General features: G+C 40.4%; 1 protein-coding gene and 1 pseudogene across 2 annotated transcripts in view; one reads left to right on the plus strand and one right to left on the minus strand.

Annotated features, from left to right (window-relative positions):
* Positions 1 to 7,273: 7,273 nt before the first annotated feature.
* LOC141902190 (uncharacterized) lies at positions 7,274 to 11,715 on the minus strand (annotated as a pseudogene).
* A 4,258-nt stretch (positions 11,716 to 15,973) lies between these two features.
* Positions 15,974 to 24,205, plus strand: part of LOC141902890 (plexin-B-like) — a 36,139-nt gene continuing 27,907 nt past the window's right edge. For both annotated transcript variants that reach the window (XM_074790814.1, XM_074790815.1), the window contains exons 1-7: positions 15,974 to 16,073; positions 20,543 to 21,615; positions 21,835 to 21,993; positions 22,205 to 22,336; positions 23,022 to 23,122; positions 23,254 to 23,380; positions 24,020 to 24,179. In XM_074790814.1, coding sequence (XP_074646915.1) covers positions 20,593 to 21,615; positions 21,835 to 21,993; positions 22,205 to 22,336; positions 23,022 to 23,122; positions 23,254 to 23,380; positions 24,020 to 24,179 — 1,702 coding nt within the window. In that variant the 5' untranslated portion in view covers positions 15,974 to 16,073; positions 20,543 to 20,592. The remainder of the gene's footprint in view (positions 16,074 to 20,542; positions 21,616 to 21,834; positions 21,994 to 22,204; positions 22,337 to 23,021; positions 23,123 to 23,253; positions 23,381 to 24,019; positions 24,180 to 24,205) is intronic.

Raw genomic sequence — 24,205 nt, forward strand, 5'->3', positions numbered from 1 at the left:
AGGATGAGAAGGCGAATGGCTTGCCCGCTTTCGGGCATTCTCAGAAAAACGAGTATGCTGAATACGTTGAAGCATACGCCCATAATACATACGGGAAGAATGAAGTCGATTTGCAAGTAATGCTTTCCCGGTTTGTTTATTCCCGGTTTGCTGACGATTGGGTCAAATTTGGCCTGACCAAAAACGTCCGACCAGGCCCAATGCAAATTTTAGTGCAATACAAACGATTTCGCCTGAACAGTGAAGATTTCTGTTTTGTGATTTCTATAAAGATTCTTGAAGCCCTACGATCAGTTTTGAAAAAAAATTTGCACGTGCTATCTCAGTAAGAATGCGTCTTTTCAATTAAGAATATAAAAGTCTTGCAGGCGTCCTTAGTTCTACATCAAAATACCATATTCTCTTTGGAAATATTTCTTGGGTTGGGAACATTGATTTGTAGCTGGTTTGTTAAGTGAGAATACGTGTGTTGTAGTAAATCATATGTATTAGCCTATAAGATATTAGTCAATACGTTTGTTTTTATGAGGCAAAATACACAGACCAGCACAATATAGAAATAGCAGAAGAAACTGGGAACTGGTAACTTTTGACTTTGTCGCTGAATTTTTGTAAGAAAATCATTTGGTCAGAGGTCAACATTTAAGCTACTTCTACATTAGCTCATTGAACCTGGGTTTGGATTCAAGTTCAATGAAAACCGGCGTTCACAGCGAGTAGCGTTTACACTTAACTTGGCTTCAGTTGTACGAATCCACATCCCTAGTTCAAGTTCAAGGTCAATTGTGTAGCTCAAAAAATGCATGGAACACTGATTTACCATCTTTATTCGAAAAAAAGCCAAGTCAGATGCGGTGGTGGGTTTAATGCGGGGTAAACTCTTCTTTTTCAAGGAGCGTTTCTAAAATGCAGGTTTTATGTATAAAGTCTGCATTCTCAGGGTCTAAGAAGCAAGTGTAGCTAAGGCTGTACTTCTTGATATCATTTCCTTCTGGACAGAGCTATGGATCCATATGTATGCCAAGACATTATTGGGCAATTTTTGGCCATTAGTGGCAACAGGGGTAGCTTTCCCAGCTATTGTAAATAGGGCAACTTCCTTGTGAAGCAGTCAAGTCGTAAGCCGAATTCATGGAACGATTGATTGCTCGTTGCAGTTGTTATGTCACATCAGATATTTGTCTAGTATTAAAATCTAAACACAGGAATAGACTCGGGTTCAGACCAATCGCACGTCAAAATCATTCATCAAGGTTCAGGTTAGAGTTTTGCGACTGCACATGATTTTCACCGTCGACCGATATTGTTTGCTGGCGATCAGATAGATTACGCAATTGACCGCCGAATCGACCGGGGTCAAGTTGTCAAAAATGAAAAAAAGCATATTCATAACAAGGTGGTCTCCTTTGACGCAGCCAAAATAGTTGCAAACTCGAGAAAAGAGGGTCGGCAATTCGCACACCAAATATATAGATGTCGTTATCAAAACTAGTTGCGTTGCTTTTGTTTTCGCGGCCGAACCGTCATTCGCAGTTTTCGTGGCCATCGACTTTCGTAGCCAACTGGACCTAAATACCGACCACAACAGAACGATATTCGCGAACATGATGAAGGCCGCCGGGATGGATACAGTTAGCAACATATATATCCAAGTGCTTATAAAATCTATCGACTGATCTTTCGAAAATTTTCCATAGCGCGGGTAGTCCGGCGGAGCGCCGCTGCATTTTAACATTTCGATTCTGGCGCCGAAGTAACGCGGGACGTAGATGACGGCCGAGACGAAGACAACGATCGCCGTGCCGATATAAATGCGTTTCTTGTCGATGCAGCGCCGCGACCAGAACGGAAACAGCACGTGGAAACATCTGACGACCGCAGTGAGAACGATCATCCAATTGCGTATCATGACAGTCGACTTGTAGCTGGCGATTCGAATCCAGTTCCACAGCGGGAAAACGGCGTAGTCCGACCATCGACGGAATAGTAAATCTTCGTAGAGCGCTCGATGTACCAGGTGACGGAACGGACCGTCTAAAAACGTATTCGATAAGTAGATAATATCCGAAAGAGCCACGAGGATGAGAAGGCGAATGGCTTGCCCGCTTTCGGGCATTCTCCGAAAAACCAGTATGCTGAATACGTTGAAGCATACGCCCGTAATACATACGGGTAGAATGAAGTAGATTTGCAAGTAATGCTTTCCCGGTTGGGCTTTTTGCAACGGGCAGACGTACTCCTCAGTAGTAACAGTAACAGCAATAGTTATGGCAGTTAGGTTTCTGACCATACTGAAGAACTTGTGATCATTGTTGCTGAATCCGAGGAGTGTACTGAAGAACTCGTGATTATTATCGCTGAATCCGAGGAGTGTACTGAAGAACTCGTGATTATTATCGCTGAATCCGAGGAGTGTACGGAAGAACTTGTGATTATCATTGCTGAATCAGAGGAGTGTACTGAAGAACTCGTGATTATCATTGATGAATCCGCGACAATGATTTGAAAGAGTGACGTGGCAAGACACGAATTGTTTGATACGTTTTAGTGTCGCATCTCTGTAACCTCTATTCGCAGTTGTAGTCGCCCGCCTATGTAATAATTTGTAAACGTTGAGGATTGCTACACACGTATTTACCCCGAGGCGTTTCGTTGAAATATACTATATGCGAAAATTCCGAATTTTGATATAGCCTATTGCATCATCTACACATCTAGCCCAAAAACTCGAGTTTTCAGGCTTCGTAGTGGGCCTTGAAATCCTTGGATAGCCTTAGATTATCGAAAGGATATTCAAGGCCTTGAAATGCTGTGAATTCAGATCTTCTTAGGTCTTGAAAATGGATTTGGTTACCGCGCTTCAATTTCCTCTACATCGATCGATTAAATTCGAGTCAACTTTTCCGATTAGTCGATCAATTTTTGGTGAGATCAATACCATACACTGAGAGAGAGCGGATATCTTATATCTATTCGATGACTCGTTTGATAATTTGCGGATTTGGAAGCCTAAGAATAATGTTCAAATTTCATTAGAAATGAACTGATTTTCACTACGAATAACCCAGTGTTTTGTTGCGCCATCTGGTGTTGCCGGTATGCCATTACTCGCGTCTTTTAGAGAATCTATCAGGGGTCAACATTTACCTCTCATTTTCTTCGGGACAGAGATGTGGATCCAGATTAAATGCCAAGAAAGTATTTGGCAATCTTTGGCAGTCGCTATAGTATGGCACCCTGCATCTCTGGGAGATGCAAGGAGCACCAGATGCGACACTATAGCATTGATCGGAGGGGGGCATCCACGGATTTTCTGGGGCAATGATTACTGTTGTCTGTTGTTGGCGAAAAGAAAATATGAAAACACTGCTCAATTTATATCAAGGCTTAGTAATGATACGACATTCAGATGGGGTGCATATGTTACAACATGTATTGGTCATTTATTCAGATCCCACAGAGGACTGGGTTTTACGGCTTGTAGTAGTCATCCGTCGAAATGATCGCCCCCCCCCCCCCCGAGGATTAGGTGTTAGTTTTGCGGCTGCACATGATTTTCTCTGTCGACCGATATTGTGGTTTGCTGACGATCCGGTCAAATTTGGCCTGACCAAAAATGTCGGAACAAGCCCGATCCAAATTTTAGCACAATACAAATGATTTCGCCTGAACAGTGTTTCTTGTTTTGCTGTACATGGCAATACAACCCAGAAAGAAGATTTCTGTTTTGTGATTTCTATAAAGATTCTTGAAGCCCTACGATCAGTTTAGAAAAAAAATTTGCATGTGCTATCTCAGTAAGAATGCGTCTTTTCAATTAAGAATATAAAAGTCTTGCAGGCATCCTCAGTTCTACACCAAACTACCATATTCTCTATGGAAATATTTCTTGGGTTGGGAACATTGATTTGTAGCTGGTTTGTTTAGTGAGAATACGTGTGTTGTAGTAAATCATATGTATTAGCCTATAAGATATTAGTCAATACGTTTGTTTTTATGAGGCAAAATACACAGACCAGCACAATATAGAAATAGCAGAAGGAACTGGGAACTGGTAACTTTTGACTTTGTCGCTGAATTTTTGTAAGAAAATCATTTGGTCAGAGGTCAACATTTAAGCTACGTCTACATTAGCTCATTGAACTTGCGTTCAACGAAAACCCGCGTTCACAGCGAGTAGCTCTACACTTAACTCGGCCTCGGTTGTACGAATACACATCCGTAGTTCAAGTTCAAGGTCAATTGTGGAGCTTAAAAGCTGCATGGAACACTGATTTACCATCTTCATTCGAAAAAATGCCAAGTCGGATGCGGTGGTGGGTTTAATGCGGGGTAAACTCTTCTTTTTCGAGGAGCGTTTCTAAAATGTTTTATGTATAAAGTCTGCATTCTCAGGGTCTTAGAAGCAAGTGCAGCTAAGGCTGTACTTCTTGATATCATTTCCTTCTGGACAGAGCTATGGATCCATATGTATGCCAAGACATTATTTGGCAATTTTTGGCCATTAGTGGCAACAAAAGCTTTCCCAGCTATTGTACATAGGGCAACTTCCTTGTGAAGCAGTCAAGTCGTAAGCTGAATTCATGGAACGATTGATTGCTCGGTGCAATTGATATGTAACATCAGATATTTGTCGAGTATTAAAATCTAAACACAGGAATAGACTCGGGTTTGGACCAATCGCCCATCGAAATCATTCTAAGGTTCAGGTGACAGTTTTGCGACTGCACATGATTTTCACCGTCGACCGATATTGTTTGCTGGCGATCAGATAGATTACGCAATTGACCGCCGAATCGACCGGGGTCAAGTTGTCAAAAATGAAAAAAAGCATATTCATTACGTAGGGGTTTCCTTTGACGCAGCCAAAATAGTTGCAAACTCTAGAAAAGAGGGTCGGCAATTCGCACACCAAATATATAGATGTCGTTATCAAAACTAGCTGCGTCGCTTTTGTTTTCGTGGCTGAACCGTCATTTGCGGTTTTCGTGGCCATCGACTTTCGTAGCCAACTGGACCTAAATACCGAGCACAACAGAACGATATTCGCGAACATGATGAAAACCGCCGGGATGGATACAGTTAGCAACATATATATCCAAGTGCTTATATAATCTATCGACCGATCTTTCGAAAATTTTGCATAGCGCGGGTAGTCCGGCGGAGCGCCGCTGCATTTTAACATTTCGATTCTGGCGCCGAAGTAACGCGGGACGTAGACGACGGCCGAGACGAAGACAACGATCGCCGTGCCGATATAAATGCGTTTCTTGTCGATGCAGCGCCGCGACCAGAACGGAAACAGCACGTGAAAACATCTGACGACCGCAGTGAGAACGATCATCCAATTGCGTATCGTGACCGTCGACTTGTAGCTGGCGATTCGAATCCAGTTCCACAGCGGGAAAACGGCGTAGTCCGACCATCGACGGAATAGTAAATCTCCGTAGAGCGCTCGATGTACCAGGTGACGGAACGGACCGTCTAAAAACGTATTCGATAAGTAGATAATATCCGAAAGAGCCACGAGGATGAGAAGGCGAATGGCTTGCCCGCTTTCGGGCATTCTCCGAAAAACCAGTATGCTGAATACGTTGAAGCATACGCCCATAATACATACAGGTAGAATGAAGTAGATTTGCAAGTAATGCTTTCCCGGTTGGGCTTTTTGCAACGGGCAGAGGTACTCCTCGGTAATAACAGGAACAGCAGTGCTAGTTATGGCAGTTAGGTTTCTACCCATACTGAAGAACTTGTGATTATTATTGCTGAATCCGCGACAATGATTTGAAAGAGTGACGTGGCAAGACACGAATTGTTTGATACGTTTTAGTGTCGCATCTCCGTAACCTCTATTCGCAGTTGTAGTTGCGCGCCTATGTAATTTGTAAACGTTGAGGATTGCTACACACGTATTTACCCCGAGGCGTTTCGTTGAAATATACTATATGCAAAAATTTCCGAATTTTGATATAGCCTATTGCATCATCTACACATCTAGCTAGTGGGCCTTGAAATCCTTGAATAGCCTTAGATTATCGAAAGGATATTCAAGGCCTTGAAACGCCTTGAATTCAGATCTTCTTTGGTCTTGAAAATTGATTTTTTGGGCCTTGAATTTTAAGACTGTCGTGAATCTGTAAGTTCATAATCGTTTTTTTGCAATGATGATTTTTGCTTTTACTAAAGACCAAATTTTAGACATACAGTCACCAGTCATCACTACACAAAAATGGGATGATGAACGAAAATGTTTTTAAAGTTGTTTTGAAATAGAAGATACGATGTAGTGGGTGGGATTGTCCTAGTGATGATTTGTTTTGTAAATAGCAATTTCATCTACTAAAGCTAAAAGTTGTTGGTTTTGGTTATTTTTGAATGAATCGAGGATTTCCTGCCGTAAAAAGACTTTTCTTGAAAGACTCGAAAGCGCTTCTCAAATGGCCTTGAATATTGATTGTCCTCGAGGCTATGAACCCTGTTTTTCAGCAACATGACATTGAAGATGACCTAATAGCCGAGTAACGGGGTCAAAATCCAAAAAGTTGTCTCGACAAAATTTAGCTATTGGCCCTAGATAAAAATATCCAAAATGCAATGGGAACTAACGCATGGTGATTTCGCAGTTCAAGCCTGAGCCCAAGAACAGTTGTCGCCTTTGGCTTGTTCTAAGAGAGTTAACAAAGAAATGATGATATTGCAAAAAAAGTAAGGTTTGATAGTTGAATAATTTTACTTTCATGCTCTAAATACTGAAACGCCACATATCATAGCATGGTTTTATTAGGATCAAACTGTGCTGATCGTTATATAATGGTCCTGAGTGTAACTTCTGTTAGCTCTCGGTGCCAATGGATGTACACAGCTGATATTTTGTCATTAGGAGGGAAATAGGTGTTGGAATTGACGCGGCGAGGTTCCGTCCATCAGCTCTAAGCCACTTGGAAGTGCTGGGAGAAAATTTGCAAAATGTTATTGAATTTTTTCCATATTCTATTTATGCAACATCTCTTCATAAAAAATTACAACTTTTGAATTTAACGTGTGAATTTCGATATCTACATCCAAACTATTGGGTGTGAATTTCTTCAATGGGATACCGGCAAGGCTACTGAGGGAAGCAAGGATTCAGTGATAATCCGCCAGGATCGCTAGTTGTACTGGGTTACCGCGCTTCAATTTCTTCTATATCGATCGATTGAATTCAAGTCAACTTTAAATTAAATCAATTTTCGGTGAAATCAATACCATACACTGAGAGCGAAAGGAAATCTCATATCAATTCGATGACTCGTTTGATGATTTTCGGATTTGGAAGCCTAAAAATAATGTTCAAATTTCATCAAAAATGAACTGATTTTCACTACGAACAACCCAGTGTTTTGTCACGCCATCTGGTATCCCATTACTCGCGTCAAAACGCGAATTCGTACCCCCTATTGTCCCGCTGCTACATCCCCTCCACCCACCAACCCACCCCCGGAGTAACGAAGAGCCTGCGTTCTTTCACTGACGGAGATGGAATATTGTATGATTTGCCATTGATGACTAATGTAAGGAATATATATATATATATATATATATATATATATATATTAGCAGACAATGGGCATAATAAAAAACAAGATGAGCTTCTACAAAGCCCGACCGGAAAACCGCAAATTGGCCTAAATTGTAGAGGATATTTTGTACCCTACGATACCGTATGATAATGATACCGACAATACTTAACCGGCTTACACGTGAAAACTCAATCATCAGAGAGAGAGAGAGAGAGAGAGAGAGAGGAGATATGGTTAGTTAGAATATATTATCAAAGTCTTGTCATTTATAGGTGTAAAATGTCACCTCTTTTTATATGAATCGTGGTTTACTTGAATTTCCCTTAATCATTAATTAGAAAATGAATTCCAGTGGCAATAAGGGTAATGTGTGAGTGGATGTCCATTCGGTCGTCGATTTAGGCTTTGCTAGACTGGTTTCTGGTAATTAGATGAAAAAATCAAATCGTCCATACATACTTGTCACTAAAATATGGGTTAGCCAGTTATCATTGTTGACAATATTAAGTGTTATATGCGTTATTTTACGTGGCGTTGCTGAACTTTCGAGGTAATTTTTCTTGATGTCATTTGTTTATTAGCCGCCATCACGCAAGCGTTTTTAACTCGGAGAAAAATTTGGCCCTACCAAAAAACATCGGAGCAGACGCGAGCCAAATTTTAGCATGGATCAAATCATTGGGCGTGAATTCTTTAGGATTTCGACATCGCTCTGCTTTGTTTGAGCATTGTCTAGTATGTAGTGAGTGGTTTACCGATCCGGACCAAATCATATCCGTGCGATCGCGGCTATAGTTATCAATCCTTGAGTAATCCAGAGCACGTGAACATGCCTAGGCGATGTTCCCTTCAATCTCGGAAATCACCACCAGTATCAGTAAAACAAGTGGTAAAAGGGAAGTCAGCATGATAAAAAAAAACAATCGCGCTCGATTTCCTGTTGCTGCTTCCTTTTCAGACATCGTGTCGTTTACTGATACCAGACACTGACTCATTCTAATATTCTATTTATACGCAGTTTTATAAAAAAATTGCTATTCATATACCATTGAATCAGTAATGAGGGTTCATTCGGTTTTAGTTTCATGTATCAATTGTTGAATAGTTTATCGATTTGAAATAAATCATCAATATCCGGTTCGTCTGTCTCTCTGCGCTTCCTCGTTTACTACCATCCTGTTGCCTCCATGTTACACCCACCCTGTCCGGTGCTTAGAAATCCACTCCCACTCAATCTGCGAATTCGAATTGCTTCGATAACTTAGAAATTCTAGAACTTGTTCATTCTATGGTTGTTATTTCGATGCCAATTCCTGTGCGATTACCCCAATTCACCTCAATTCCTTTACTTTAATATTGATACCTTGATCATTTTACCTCTACTGTTACCTCAATACCTGAATACCTATACCTCTACTATTACCTCAATACCTATACCTCTACCGTTGTTACCTCAGTACCTCTACTATTACCTCAGCATCTACACCTCTACTGTTACCTCAATATCTACACCACTATTGTTACCTCAATATCTACACCTCTACTGTTACCTCAGTACCTATACCTCTACTGTTACCTCAGTACCTATACCTATACTGTTACCTCAGTACCTACACCACTATTGTTACCTCAATATCTACACCTATACTGTTACCTCAGTACCTATATCTCTATTGTTACCTCAGTACCTAAATCTCTACTGTTACCTCAGTATCTATACCTCTTCTGTTACCTCAATATCTACACCTCTATTGTTACCTCAGTACCTATATCTCTACTGTTACCTCAATATCTACACCTATACTGTTACCTCAATATCTACACCTATACTGTTACCTCAGTACCTATACCTCTTCTGTTACCTCAATATCTATACCTATACTGTTACCTCAGTACCTATACCTCTTCTGTTACCTCAATATCTATACCTCTATTGTTACCTCAGTACCTATACCTATACTGTTACCTCAGTACCTATATCTCTATTGTTACCTCAGTACCTAAATCTCTACTGTTACCTCAGTATCTATACCTCTTCTGTTACCTCAATATCTACACCTCTATTGTTACCTCAGTACCTATATCTCTACTGTTACCTCAATATCTACACCTATACTGTTACCTCAATATCTACACCTATACTGTTACCTCAGTACCTATATCTCTACTGTTACCTCAGTACCTATATCTCTATTGTTACCTCAGTATCTATACCTCTTCTGTTACCTCAATATCTATACCTCTATTGTTACCTCAATATCTATACCTCTATTGCTACCTCAGTATTTTTATATTACCTTGATACATATATATCTGTTGGCTTGATACCTAAACCTTTGTTTCCTCTGAACATACACCTCAACCATTACCTCAGTACTTTTATTTCTATATTTTGATACATAAACATCTATTATCGCACATAAACATCTATTGTCATCCCCCCCTCGATTCATTTTCCTCTGTTGGTAGGTTGATAGCTATACTTCTTTCGACCTTGATGCCTTTACCTCTATCACACCTAGACACTTATACCTCTATCGTTGCCTTGATACCTCTTTCCTTTTTACTCAATACATCGACCTCTATTACTCTAAGATTAGACTAAGAAATGAACTGTGTTTACACAACGTTCGATTGAGTAAAGAAATTTTTGATCCTTCGAACCTCCGGTAAATCCCTCAACTTGTAAACAGTAAACGGTACTGGCATTCGGTTCTGATGAGTTTAGAGTAAATATTTGTATCATTTTTCCCACTTTCCTATAGGACCCGGTGGCATTTTTGTGTTAACTGTATTTCGCGCTTTACATTCACTACTTGTCACTAATGTACATATTGCGTATGATATAAGTCGACTGTGTATATAAAACCTCTGTTTGAGGATAAACACGTCCTATCGTTAACAATTGAGTAACAATTTATCTTATCGTAGATTTCTATGTATGTTGTCATGTCATACTTTTACATTTAGTTATGTTACTATGGTCATTTTCATTCATAGTTAATGCAAGTATAGACAGATTTAGTGGACTGGGTGACGTGTTAATGACCTTAAATCTATGATTGGGGCTAACTTTCCCCTTATATGGCATTACGTGACCTGATTGATCGGGGTGCACCACCAACATATTAATGCAGGCATACCACTGATCTGGAACACACTGATCTAGGTGTACCATGAAGATACTGATCCAGGTGTACCATGAACACACTGATCTAGGTGTACCATGAACACACTGATCTGGGTGCACCATCAACACACTGATCTGGGTGTACCATCAACACACTGATCTGGGTGTACCATCAACTCACTGATCTGGGTGCACCATCAACACACTGAACTGGGTGCACCATCAACACACTGATCTGGGTGTACCATCAACACACTGAACTGGGTGCACCATCAACACACTGATCTGGGTGTACCATGAACACACTGAACTGGGTGCACCATCAACACACTGATCTGGGTGCACCATCAACACACTGATCTAGGTGTACCATGAACACACTGAACTGGGTGCATCATCAACACACTGATCTGGGTATACCATCAACACACTGAACTGGGTGCACCATCAACACACTGATCTGGGTGTACCATGAACACACTGAACTGGGTGCACCATCAACACACTGATCTAGGTATACCATCAACACACTGATCTAGGTATACCATCAACACACTGATCTAGGTATACCATGAACACACTGATGTGGGTATACCATCAACACACTGATCTGGGTGTACCATCAACACACTGATCTGGGTGTACCATGAACACACTGAACTGGGTACATCATCAACACACTGATCTAGGTATACCATCAACACACTGATCTAGGTATACCATCAACACACTGATCTAGGTATACCATGAACACACTGATGTGGGTATACCATCAACACACTGATCTGGGTGTACCATCAACTCACTGATCTGGGTGTACCATGAACACACTGAACTGGGTGTACCATCAACACACTGATCTGGGTGTACCATGAACACACTGAACTGGGTGCATCATCAACACACTGATCTGGGTATACCATCAACACATTGAACTGGGTATACCATCAACACACTGATCTGGGTATACCATGAACACACTGATCTGGGTGTACCATCAACACACTGATCTGGGTGCACCATCAACACACTGATCTGGGTGTACCATGAACACACTGAACTGGGTGCATCATCAACACACTGATCTGGGTACATCATCAACACACTGATCTGGGTGTACCATGAACACACTGATCTGGGTGTACCATGAACACACTGATCTAGGTGTACCATCAACACACTGATCTGGGTGTACCATGAACACACTGATCTAGGTGTACCATGAACACACTGATCTGGGTGTACCATGAACACACTGATCTGGGTGTACCATGAACACACTGATCTAGGTGTACCATGAACACACTGATCTGGGTGTACCATCAACACACTGATCTGGGTGCGCCATCAACACACTGATCTGGGTGCGCCATCAACACACTGATCTGGGTGCACCATCAACACACTGATCTAGGTATACCATCAACCCACTGATCCAGGAGCGGATCTAGACCATAGCTTCGTCATATTGGGAAATACGGTCAAGTGCCTTGTGCCTATCATTCAACATCACTGTCAATTGTAATATAATCTTCGTAAACCTACCAAATACATACAATACAGAATTTAATCTACTTTCCATGCAAAAATTTCTACTTGGCATTTGGAATTACCGTTTTCAGAAAAAAAGATGTATTTGGTGAGACTTGATGGCAAAAAGTCAGCCAGTATTGTGTCATATCTGGCAGCTATCGTGCTACGCTCTCGATACAGCGCTCGACTGATCTGATTTCTATCTAGGGAATATAATTAAACGAATCAAATTTTTCTTTCCCGAGCTAATTTTCTTCCAAGATCTCGCCGGAAACTGATATGACCCGCGTTAAGCCTAGCGCACACGGGCGACGTTTTGCGTGCAATTCGCGAGCAACCGCCCGATTTGCTCGGTGTCAAAAGGATTTATTTGCTCCTCGTCACCCGAGTGATAGCACACGGGAGACGCCAAGCGATCGATCGCTCGACGGTTGTGTATGTGCGCCAGGCTTTAGAGGTTTTGGCCTCGCCGAATTGGTCCAACAAACATTAGCTAATGTTTAATGATAGGAAAGCAATTACGCGCATATAGCGCAGCGGGGTATATACAGTAAGAGCGGGCTATTAACTGGTTTAAAAACTGGGCTAACCAAAGTTGTCGCAATTATCAAATAGCTGTATACGTTAATAGTTGACGCATGTTTTGATATAAGATTTGCCGGCTGATGTATCGTTGAAATAGTCAACCAATGCTGCAATACACTGTACAGATAAAGATAATTACGAAAATCTGACATTCTTTGACATTGAAGTGTGTTTTGATATAAGATATGCCGGTTATTGTATCATTAGAATAGTCAACTGATGCTGCAATACACTGTACGCTATAAAAACTGGATAAAGATAATTACGAAAATCTGACATTCTTTGACATTGAAGTGTGTTTTGATATAAGATATGCTGGCTATTGTATCATTAGAATAGTCAACCAATGCTGCAATACATTGTACGCCATAAAAACTGGAAAAAGATAATTACGAAAACTGACATTCTTCGACATTGTCGCATGTTTTGGTATTAGAATTGCTGACTATTGTATCATAAGAACAGTTAAGCAATGCTGCAATACAATGTACAGTTTAAAAACTGAAAAAAAACCAGCATGAAAAACTGACATTACTCGTCATCTTTGTCGTTCGTTCGTTCGTTCGTTCGTTTGAAATTTTTGAACAAAGAATTTTATAGCATCACGCGCACGTTTGTCTCGTATTCCAAAAGTAATTTCGAGTGATTTAATCAGCGATGGAATCAATTGAGTAAATAATCGAATCAATTGAGTAAATAATCAAATCAATTGAGTAAATAATAACGTAAACGTTAATGCACAACCCATTCAAAGCATTCGTTTAGATGAAATCATTTGATTTCAACATCAGTCGCTCCAGGTGTTGACCTAGTGAACGGCTCAACGTTTGCTATGTCAAGGTTTTTCCTGCAAGTGCACCTTTGATATAAAGCAAGGTAAAGTGTATATTTTTGATTATATATTCTGGCACCCGTAATGTTGCCAGATGTTACATGTGATGTGATGCTGTACCTCTACTTTACGGGCTAACAGACTCATCGAATGAGTCAACCGACATCATAGGTGAAGATATTAGGAAAACTTTGCAATCATGAATTTTCAGAATGCTCGTACTCTATACCAGGTATGGTTCCAGGGGGTGCTTCGCGTTCTAGAGCACCCCCTTCAGAAAGTTTCCGTTGAATTATCTATGATCTGTTTTTCGATGTTACATTTCAAAGTACTAGGTACATTTTAGAATGAGATGATCAAGCAGTTAATGAAAATGATGTAAATGCATGAAAATGTGATTTTTCAATATTTTCTGGGCGATGACCAGCAGATGTGAATCCCTGTTAACATTAAATTTTTGGGTATGTTTTGACTGTGATCTTAGTTCTGATCCCACAATCACAAGATCGAAAAAGTTTTTAAAAAGTCGAAACTGTTGAAATTTATTGAAAACCCGAATTTTCGTTTTTACGCTAAAAACCATTTTCAAGGAGTAACTACAATCATGGCATATCACAGAATATATATCAAACAATACATCAGGATTGTGGGATTTATATTCTATTCGTCTCTCGCGATTCATTGCGTAGTTTTACCGCGTTAGTTCTGATGTTTTTTTCAGCGACTATATTCCGCAATTAGATTCAGCGATTGCTTATTTGCATCGGTACATATTCGGGGTCCAGTTGCACAAAATTCTTTAGGACACATCGAATCGATGAGGAAATCAAAGAAATTAAAATTTTTGAGGAAAAACATTTCCAAAATTCAAAATACCCTATAGTCTCGATTCTTAACTGATACACTCTCATAGCTTTCTGGGCCCGGTTCCACAGTTGTGAGTTAACTCTGAGTTAAAGTTAGTTCATTTTCAATGTTATAACTCCAGAGTCAAATTTTGTAGTATTGTCTGTTTTGACGTAGGGCACTAAGCAGGGCATAGAAATAATTTTGTGTTCAATTAAAAGAGACACTCTCACTGAGATTCCATAGACCATGGACATATTAACTAGATCTAGTTTAAACGTGTCCATGCATTCTGACCGAACAGCAAGTAATGAATAAAGCAGCCAGTGGTAAGCTAAATGTGAGGCCAGTTTTACAAAGGTTTTTTCACGAATTGAATATTTTCTTATTTTGCTGTAGATGACATTTAATGGTTTTTTTTTTGTAGATGATTCTGGGTCAGCGATAAACCTATTTATTCAAAGGCTGAATACGAATAACTGCGAATGATTTATGTTCTCTGCGCACTGTTAATATAACTGACTTATGATTTCTCTCACCATGAAATAATCTTATCATATATGCTTGTATATATATAAATATATATATATATATATATATATATATATATATATATATATATATATATATATATATATATATATATATATATATATATATATATATATATATATATATATATATATATATATATATATATATGTATATATATATGCACTTAATATCAGCGAATTTAATTTGATACGCCCATAATGCTTAGGTGTACAGACGACTATCTTAGAACATTGCGCAGATGGTGTGCAGCAGATTTAAGTTTCTGTTCGTAATGAAGGTAATAGTCTTTCAAGTCAGCATCTCGACCATATTTGGCGATACAATCGAGCATTTTCGGCGCGAAGATGCAGGTTCTCTGTTTTGTGACCCCAGAATTCAATCTTATTTTAAAAAAAAATTTTCCTGACAGTATTTTGATCAGGCTCGTCGTGTAGACATTTTGTTATTTTGTTATCGGACCCGAGCCAAATTTGGCCCGTGTCTAGAAAGCGTGCGCGCGTTCAGTCACATAAACCACTCACTCCGTACTATACAATGCTCAAACAAAGCGAGGCGGGTCATTTCCGGTACCAGTTGCTATTAAAACGCAATCATTTGTCTCGTGCTGAAATTTGGCTCGGGCCTGGTCCGACATTTTTGGTCGGACCAAACAGGCTCTGGCCCATTTGGCGCCCGTAAGAACAGCCGCTATCTATAGCGGGTATACATAGAAAGTTTGATGATGGGCGTGTATTCAATGTAAGGTTCAGGCTGCTCAGTAATTATGTGTAATTAATTGAACCTATATTTACGGCATGTTTGTATATGTGTGGAGTATAGGGGTCCTGTGTGTGTCGCGTGTTTGTACGTTCTCTCGCTCCATCCGCAAAACTGTAATTATCTCTCGCGGGTCTTCCATTCATTGATGACCGACCGATTATTCATCATCGGGTTCATCTGCCGCTCTCATGTGACCGAGTACTTTTCACTGTACCGAAAATTACGCGGAAAAAGTTTTACGCACGTACGCGAAGAATAGTGTTTTACCCGGGTAAGATTTATTTTTGTTTTATTTTTGGCTTAGGCTTATTCTGACGGATTGATTACTGTAAGATCTTTTGTTTTTATCTTAAGTTTATTTGCGGTAAAAGCTGAGCGGCCGGTTGTAGCTCCATAACAAACTAAATCACACCCACTGGAGTCAGGCGGGGGACTGATCAGTTTTAGAAAATAGAATATTTGAATTTTAAATTACAGGATAATGAAACATAATATAGTAAACTCCAAGCTCCGCTTCAATAGATGTTAAAACATCTTGCGGCCGAGGCGTATTAAAGGTCTGAATCTGTATAGAGATGTACGAGCGTATTTTTTGTTTCTAAACATGGTTTACATATTGAAACTATGAGGAAAAAGCATTTCAGGATCTTCAACGATTTTGAAAGTGGAATAGCACCTAGACAGTACGTAATTTTGACGCAAATTTTCGCTTTTCGCGAGAAGTGCTCGCTCGCTTTTCGCAAAAGTGGTCATCGGAATCTTTTGACGTTCATTCAATGTCAACCAGTCCTTTTTGGATCGTTTATTAGCAGCATAGATCATCGACCTGAAGGTCGTGGCACTTTGGGTGCTCCTATTTATTCTGATTCTGGTTGCGGTTAATAACACACTGATTTTGCTGGTAAGTAGCTCGAAAACCACTTATTTTCGACTTAGATAAAAGTTTTTAAAATTTTAGATATATTTCATGATTCAATCGGGGAATTTTTGTGCTAGGGTCGTATCGGGGAATTTTTGATTCCCTGATCTGTAAGAACTGTGGCCTTACTTTTGCCTTAGCCGGCAACTGTGGTCCTACATGGAGAAATTCAGATACTGACGGTATCAAAACAGTATCAAAGCACCTTCACGAGTCTCTGATTGTAGTAAAGAGTTTGTGTAACCTTGTAGCTTTCCCCCATAGATAAACATTTCACTCGAATACTGAAATGATTTTCTGACCATATCAAATACCAAGTTGGACAAATTTTCATAGTTCAAGAAAGATCCAACTCGAGTCTTCTGTGTAAACCTGCTGAATCTTTTGAAGGATAAACATTTCACTCGAATACTGAAATGATTTTCTGACCATATCAAATACCAAGTCGGACAAATTTTCATAGTTCAAGAAAGATCCAACGCCAGTCTTCTGTGTAAACCTGCTGAATCTTTTGAAGGATAAACGTTTCACTCGAATATTGAAATGATTTTCTGACCATATCAAATACCAAGTCGGACAAATTTTCATAGTTCAAGAAAGATTCAACTCGAGTCTTCTGTGTAAACCTGCTGAATCTTTTGAATCATCTTTTAAAGGAAGGAAGGGAAAAAACGTATTCAATTCATTCATCCGAATACTGTGAACTTACGTTCCTGATTTATGCTATGCCGTTACGAATTCCGGCATATTTTCAAAACAAAGCCCCCTCGAGTTTCTTCTGCCGGAAAGCTGCGCGCGTTAAACACACCCGCGGTGAATTGCATAACATACGTTCAGTAGAGACAAAAAATAAATCAGTCTCTCATTAGTAATAGCAGCTACTGTGCGGTTGAGTATGAATGAATGAAAAGCATTATTCATAGTCTCTGACTGACACAGCCGCGCACAGCGCTGTTCTTTTGTTTGTAGTAAATTTTTAATCTGTTGTTTGAATAAACACCGAAAAACGACACCGGATCGTCTCGTGACTCACCGTCGAATTCGCCGTAGCGTGGAATGCGCGGCGTCGGTAATTCGAGGTATGGCATCATCTCTCGCGCTATTTACCGGTAGGAATACGCGTTTACGCTCATCATCGGTATCCGGCTTACTGCGTTTCTAAGATTTGCGCCACTCGTACCTGTTGGGGACTGATTCTTGTAGCCGCTACGCACGCGGGGCGATTCTAGGGGTATTTGCGGCGATCGAAGACCCCTGCCTTAACGTTGAGGTTCCCCTTTTCGCCGGGACAGAGATTAGCCGCTAACACACGGAGACGATTTGGCGTGAGCCAAATTGGCACGGATCAGGCCCGTGTCTTATTAGAGAGAGCATGCTTACACGCAAACTTCTCACTCAATACTAAACAAAGTGAAGTGGGTCATTTCCAGTACCAGTTGCAATTTAAATGCAATAATTTGGCTCAGGCCTAGTCTGACGTTTTTGGTCGCGCCAAACAGGCTCGGGCCCATTTGACACCCATGTGAACGGTTGCTCCGGGCCGAAAACACTTGTGTGATCCTGGCTATTGTCAATACCCTTATTTGACTCATTCCTTCGTAAATTGTATCTTTTCGAATGTACTCATCCGGACTCGTCTATCGCTCAGGGGAATGCCTGTTGTGGAGTCCTTCTTTTTCATTCTACTTCAGCCCTCTGATTTTCTGACATCCGCCCACATGTTTCCTACGATTCTTCTCAATTCTACGACGAAATGATTGCGTCGGAAATCCCATAATCGCCTTTCTATTAACCCTTTCAGTGCGTCTACACTGTAATGCGGTGTATAAATCAGTGATAGATTTTGCTAGTACGCCGCACTGCAGTGTATTGATGTTATTAGTAATTAGTAATTATCTCTCTTGGAAAATGGCAGCACCTGTCAAACATAGTGAAATACTAGTAACTAACGATACACTGCACCGCGATGTAGACGCACTATAGTGGTATTCCCGTTATTCAATACACTAGGGTGGAATTTCTTAAAATTTTCAAATTATCTCCAGTACTGTAGGGTATTAACTAGTCAGCACTGAAAGGGTTAAGCTAGGGGCGCGATTGCGATGATCGAATTCACCAGTGAATTTGTAAATCCGATACGAGCGGGCAGACATAGCAGCGATCGAAACGGAAATTCCGACGGCGTACGCTGCTTAGTTGGAGACGGTTAACAAATCACATGATATCAACTATGCGTCTTATTGGTGGACAAAAATCGATCGCTCGTCGGAATAATACGCTGAGTGCGGGCAGACGTGTGAATTTGCAGGACGGGCACATGGTTGATTTTTTTTAGGTGATTAATCATTTTGCCGCAATCGGGCGAAAAAATACGCTCGTGTGCACCCAAACTTAAGTTTCATAATGAAAAAAAAAAGAAAAAACAATTTGAATCACATCAAATATTCATAGAATATTTGTGTTATTAATAATTACATTTTTTTCATCAGGCAAATAATTCGTTTTTAGGCTCAGATATTGAGTGAAATGAGGCTCCGTGTACTTAGTTCAGTGTACTTAGTTCAGCGCATGATAGATGTAGAGAATTTATGTATTAATGTTGTAGGTAGACGCATTTATGAATCAGTGTATTTTTTGTGTTTAGGTCAATTGTGTTTTTCCTGTTGTTTTCCTGTTATATGCTGACAACTATTTATCATCAACGTCAGGTCATACTAATTGCTCAGGGACCATTTCATATCGATAACTCATTCAGTTTAGTTTACATGTCGGGTTTAGTTCTGACTACATAAATATCGTACATGAGGTTTGTCTTTACAAGATATGTTGTACTTCCAGCTCAGCCAGTACGACTACAACTGTGATCTATGCAGTTCTGACTGGCTTGCTAAAATGAGATATCTCGTACTTCAGAATAGGCCACTATTTAAGATAGCACGTAGTTCTGTCCTGCCAACAATTAAGGCATCAGATCTCCAGTTTTGCCACCATTACCACTGTGAGATATCTCATACTTCTGGTTTTGCTACCATTGCTACTGCGGTATCTCTGCTATTGCCACTATAACGTAGGGGCCAGTTTTATAGACTAGTATTACCTTTAACCCACGGGCTAACTCCATTGATAATGAGTTAGCCCCCGGGTTGAAGGTAATACCAGTCCATAAAACCGGACCCAGGTTTTAGTATAACCATTACTACTATGGGTATGAGATATCTCATACTGCTGGATCCGATGCTATTGCGCCACTAGGAGATATCTCTTCAACAGCGAATTTAGGGGGATGGGCCAGGTGCTGGACCACCACTTCAAAACTCGAATGTGCTGCCCAAAAAGTCTTTATTAAAAAGAATAAATCCAAATGGGCCCTGATAAGAGCCAGAGAAGCCCCTTTTTTCCTAAATTTTCTGTTGGAGGGCCACCAGAACCTCTGCCCCAATGTTTCCCCCTTGCGTGACCAGATCTGCCCTTATCAAATCAATCGCCTTTCAATTTTCAAGTCCACTCCCTTCGAAGTTCCCTACACGCCCTTGCTCTACCTTCCAGTTCTGCCACCATTGCCACTGCAAGATATCTCATACTTGTGGAAAAAACCTGGGTCCAGTTCCAAAGTTCTGAGTTAACATTTGACTCTGGGTTAACTCATTGAAAATGAACTAACTTTAGTAGTAGTTTAACTCTAACTCGCGTCTGTGGAACTGGGTCCAGAAAGAGAGATATCCCAATGAATATGGCAGGGTTTATGACAGAATTTGATGTTTAAACATTTTTCGCGTTTTTCATCTCGAGAGCGATAATACTAGCAGCATCGTATTTTTCAGAAAGCTATGGGTTCGATACTAATGCACTGATGTCGCATTCACAATGAGGAATGGAGAAAGCGGTTTTATTCGCGACGCTGTTGACCGCAGTCACGATGACGTTGACGACTGCGTCGGTCTTCAAGTCGACGACCGAATTGACGCGCATGACGCAAGATGGCGCCACCGGTCGCCTGTACGTCGGGGGTCGAAATCGGATTTTTCAGTTGAAACGCGATTTACGCTTGGAACATGAAGCGATAACCGGCCCCGGTAACGATCAGTCGGCTGAAACGATCAACTGCTACGGAACGAATGAGGACGATTATAATCAGTTACTATTCGTCGTTCGCGAAGACAACGTTTTAGTCTCGTGCGGTACTCAAGACTGGGGCATTTGCGAGAGGCGTAATTTAACGAATATCAGACAGAAATTGAACGTCACCTACGAATCGAAGGAAGAAAGAAGAGTCGTTCCCGTACAAGAGTACGGTACGTCGATCGCCGTACTCGTATCGCCCCCTAGCGGTGAAACGAACGTATTCATCGCGTCGTCGATCTCGCCGGTGAGGTGCATGCAGACTTCGGTGATCATTTCGAAGCGCAAGAAAAACCTTCAATACGTCGAGTACAAATACGCCGAACAATTCATGTCGTTCATACGGTCGAAGGAGAAAAAGGAGGTCGACTTGCGATTCGTGAACGGGTTCGAATTTCGTGACTTCGTGTATTTAACGTTGGTCGTCCATCGAAACGAGTCGCGCGTCGGCCGCGTCTGCATGCGATACGATAATCTGATAAAGACGTACATGGAAACGCGGTTGGTTTGTCGTCGCGGCGATAAGCGGTTCAACGTTCTGCGAGCGGCGACGATCGCGACGGCCGGTTCCTATTTGAAAACTCGGTTGGGTGTGCACGCGAATGATTCGCTGCTCGTGGGTTCGTTCAGCGAATTCGCGAACTCTACTGCGTCTGTGATATGTATTTTCGCGCTGAATGATATTAAAAAGACAATGGATTCGAGTCCGTGTACGAGGCTAGTGACCAGGGATGTGTCGTTCAACGGTGGTAAAAGTGATTGTAGCGGAATAACTGTAAGTAGCCATTTTTTCATACATTCATATATCTACGTATATATTATATATCATTCAAAATAACCATGGCAGCACCTGGTAGGACAAGAAGTAGAAATCGTGAATTTTGTGAAATTAGTTCAAAGTCTGGAAAAATGTATGTAAACGCATAGAAAATAGAAGCCTTTAAGGGGTTAATGTAGTTATTCCGTTTTATGATGTTATGTTTCATATTTGCAGGATAATAATTGCGAAAGTACAGGAACTCATCTCAGTGATAAAACACTTCAACAGAACGCCGTTTATGCATCGAACTCCACTCTGACTTCGCTCGTTGCCACGAAGATCAACAATATATCAATTGTTTACGCTGGAACGAAAAAGGGCCACTTAGAAAAAGTGAGTATTTTACATTTAAGTAATTTGTTTGTTATATAAAGCGGAGGACACGCGCTATGCGAATCTGTAGACGTGATATACTTGCAGTGAATTTTGATGTGACCTGAACAGGGCGTTACATCACAAATAACGGTTTAGATTTAGGTTCTTTTTCATACCTGCCATGTTTCTGCGTTGATGAGAATGACAAAGTTTTTTTTTTCTATTTCAGGTTTTGTTATCAAGTTCAGTAGCTGATAGTAAATTGTTATTTGATAATGTGATCGAGGACAATAAACCAATACAAAGCGATTTACTAATCAGTCCTGATTTCTCGCATATCTACGCGCTGTTACCTTCACAGGTAAGTCACATCATAAGCCATATTCACACTCGCTAGTCACATAGTCCATTTTGATTTGACCTGTACATGTAATGGATCAGACCCTTGCTGTGCGTTTGCACCGGTTTTTAAATCATAGCTGTCATGACTTCAATGCAAAACTGTGATTGACTGGAAATTAGAACAGAGTTTCTATAAATGCTCAAAGAAATGGTCTGTTCTAAAATTTAGAACGCACCTGGATCTGTCACTTAGATCGGTCGATATTGGTCTGCTCAAAAATGTAATTGACCAATTTAGGACGGAATTTTCGCTGTGAATGCTTGCTCCATTCTACCTAATTTGGAACAGACTAATAAACTTGGAATGTCTTCTTACCACTTGAGCGAGCGGTGTGTGTGAGTGGTTAGAGCGTTTGACTCTGGGTAGCCAGGTCGAGGGTTTCGAACCCCGTACATTACCGTAGTGTCCTCGGGCAAGACACTTATCCGCATTGCCTCTCTCCACCCAGGAGTAAATGGGCACCTGGCCTGATAGACCTTAGTGGTTGCGTGGATGTTGCTTCTCCCCAGGGAGAGATGTTGGGGGTAATAATACCAATTTGGAGCGCATTTGAACTAGACTCTGTTTACAATACCTGCGCTGTATAAATGACATTTTTATTATTATTGTTATTATTATTATTATTATTATCATCATCTTCTAGGTGGTAATGTCGTCAGTCGAGAATTGTTCAATGTATGAAACTTGTGAAACATGCCGACAATCTCGGGATCCACATTGCGGCTGGTGTTCCTTATCCAGTAGGTTAGTATTAGTGAAAGAAGTAGCAGCGTCATATTCCGTAGTCGTGATCACACGGAGACAGTTTGGCCAAGACTGACGTTCGTATGGATAAGCCACGATATTCACAGAATTACTGTTTGATTATGTTATAGGTGTACAGTGAAAGAAACCTGCTCAAATTCTGATGATAAAGCTCATTGGTTGGGATTTTATTCAACTCAGTGTGTTGGTATATCTGAGATGGCCCCTATTTCCTGGCCGATAAAAGAACAGCAAACAGTAAGTAACGTGTCCAATGGAAATGCTCAGAAATACTGGACATAGCTCCAATTGCGGGTTTACTTAAACTCCAGATACATTCATAACGCATAGCACGCACAGCAGGACATGAATCCAAAACAGAAATATTTTTCTTGCTTGATTTCATGACTGTACATGTGTTGCTCCACTTTTGATTCTAGCATATTGTTAACATGCTTGTTTTTCAAACTTTTAATCTCAAACAATCATAGCTTTTTATAAAAACTTTAATTCGGTTTCGTTTTTGTATTTTAGAAAATGAAATCTAACACGAAGGTTTATTTTTGCCATGCATTAACATGCAGAATCTAGAACCTTCTAATTCCTAATAAGATTCAATGTCGTGGACATTCAACCTTTTGAAAAAATTTTGAATTTTTTGTTTCAATCTGATATGTATTGTGATATGTATTATTCAAACCAGATATGTATTGTGTTGTGGATTTATGGGTTTGTATATGTGTTAGGCTTTAGTTTTATAAATACGGTGTTTGGATAAATTACCCTTACACCTCGTTCTCAGCATTTCATTTTCAATCTCGGAATTGGTATCAACTGACAACTATGCGACTAAGTTCTTAGAAAGTACATGTAATGATTTGAGTAATTACTTCGCAGACTATGCAGCTGACCCTGGTGGAATTCCCTGAAAATGCTGGTGAACTGTCGTGTGTGTTTGGTGATAATGAATATGAGTCACCAGCCCAGCTTGTACAGAACAAACTGACTTGCGAAACTCCTCGTAAAAACACCATACAATTGAAAGATACTCAAAAAGGTAAAAAAAAGGTTTTGTACCAGTAT

Source organism: Tubulanus polymorphus, chromosome 3, assembly GCF_964204645.1.
Source record: "Tubulanus polymorphus chromosome 3, tnTubPoly1.2, whole genome shotgun sequence".
NCBI classification, from domain to species: domain Eukaryota; kingdom Metazoa; phylum Nemertea; class Palaeonemertea; order Tubulaniformes; family Tubulanidae; genus Tubulanus; species Tubulanus polymorphus.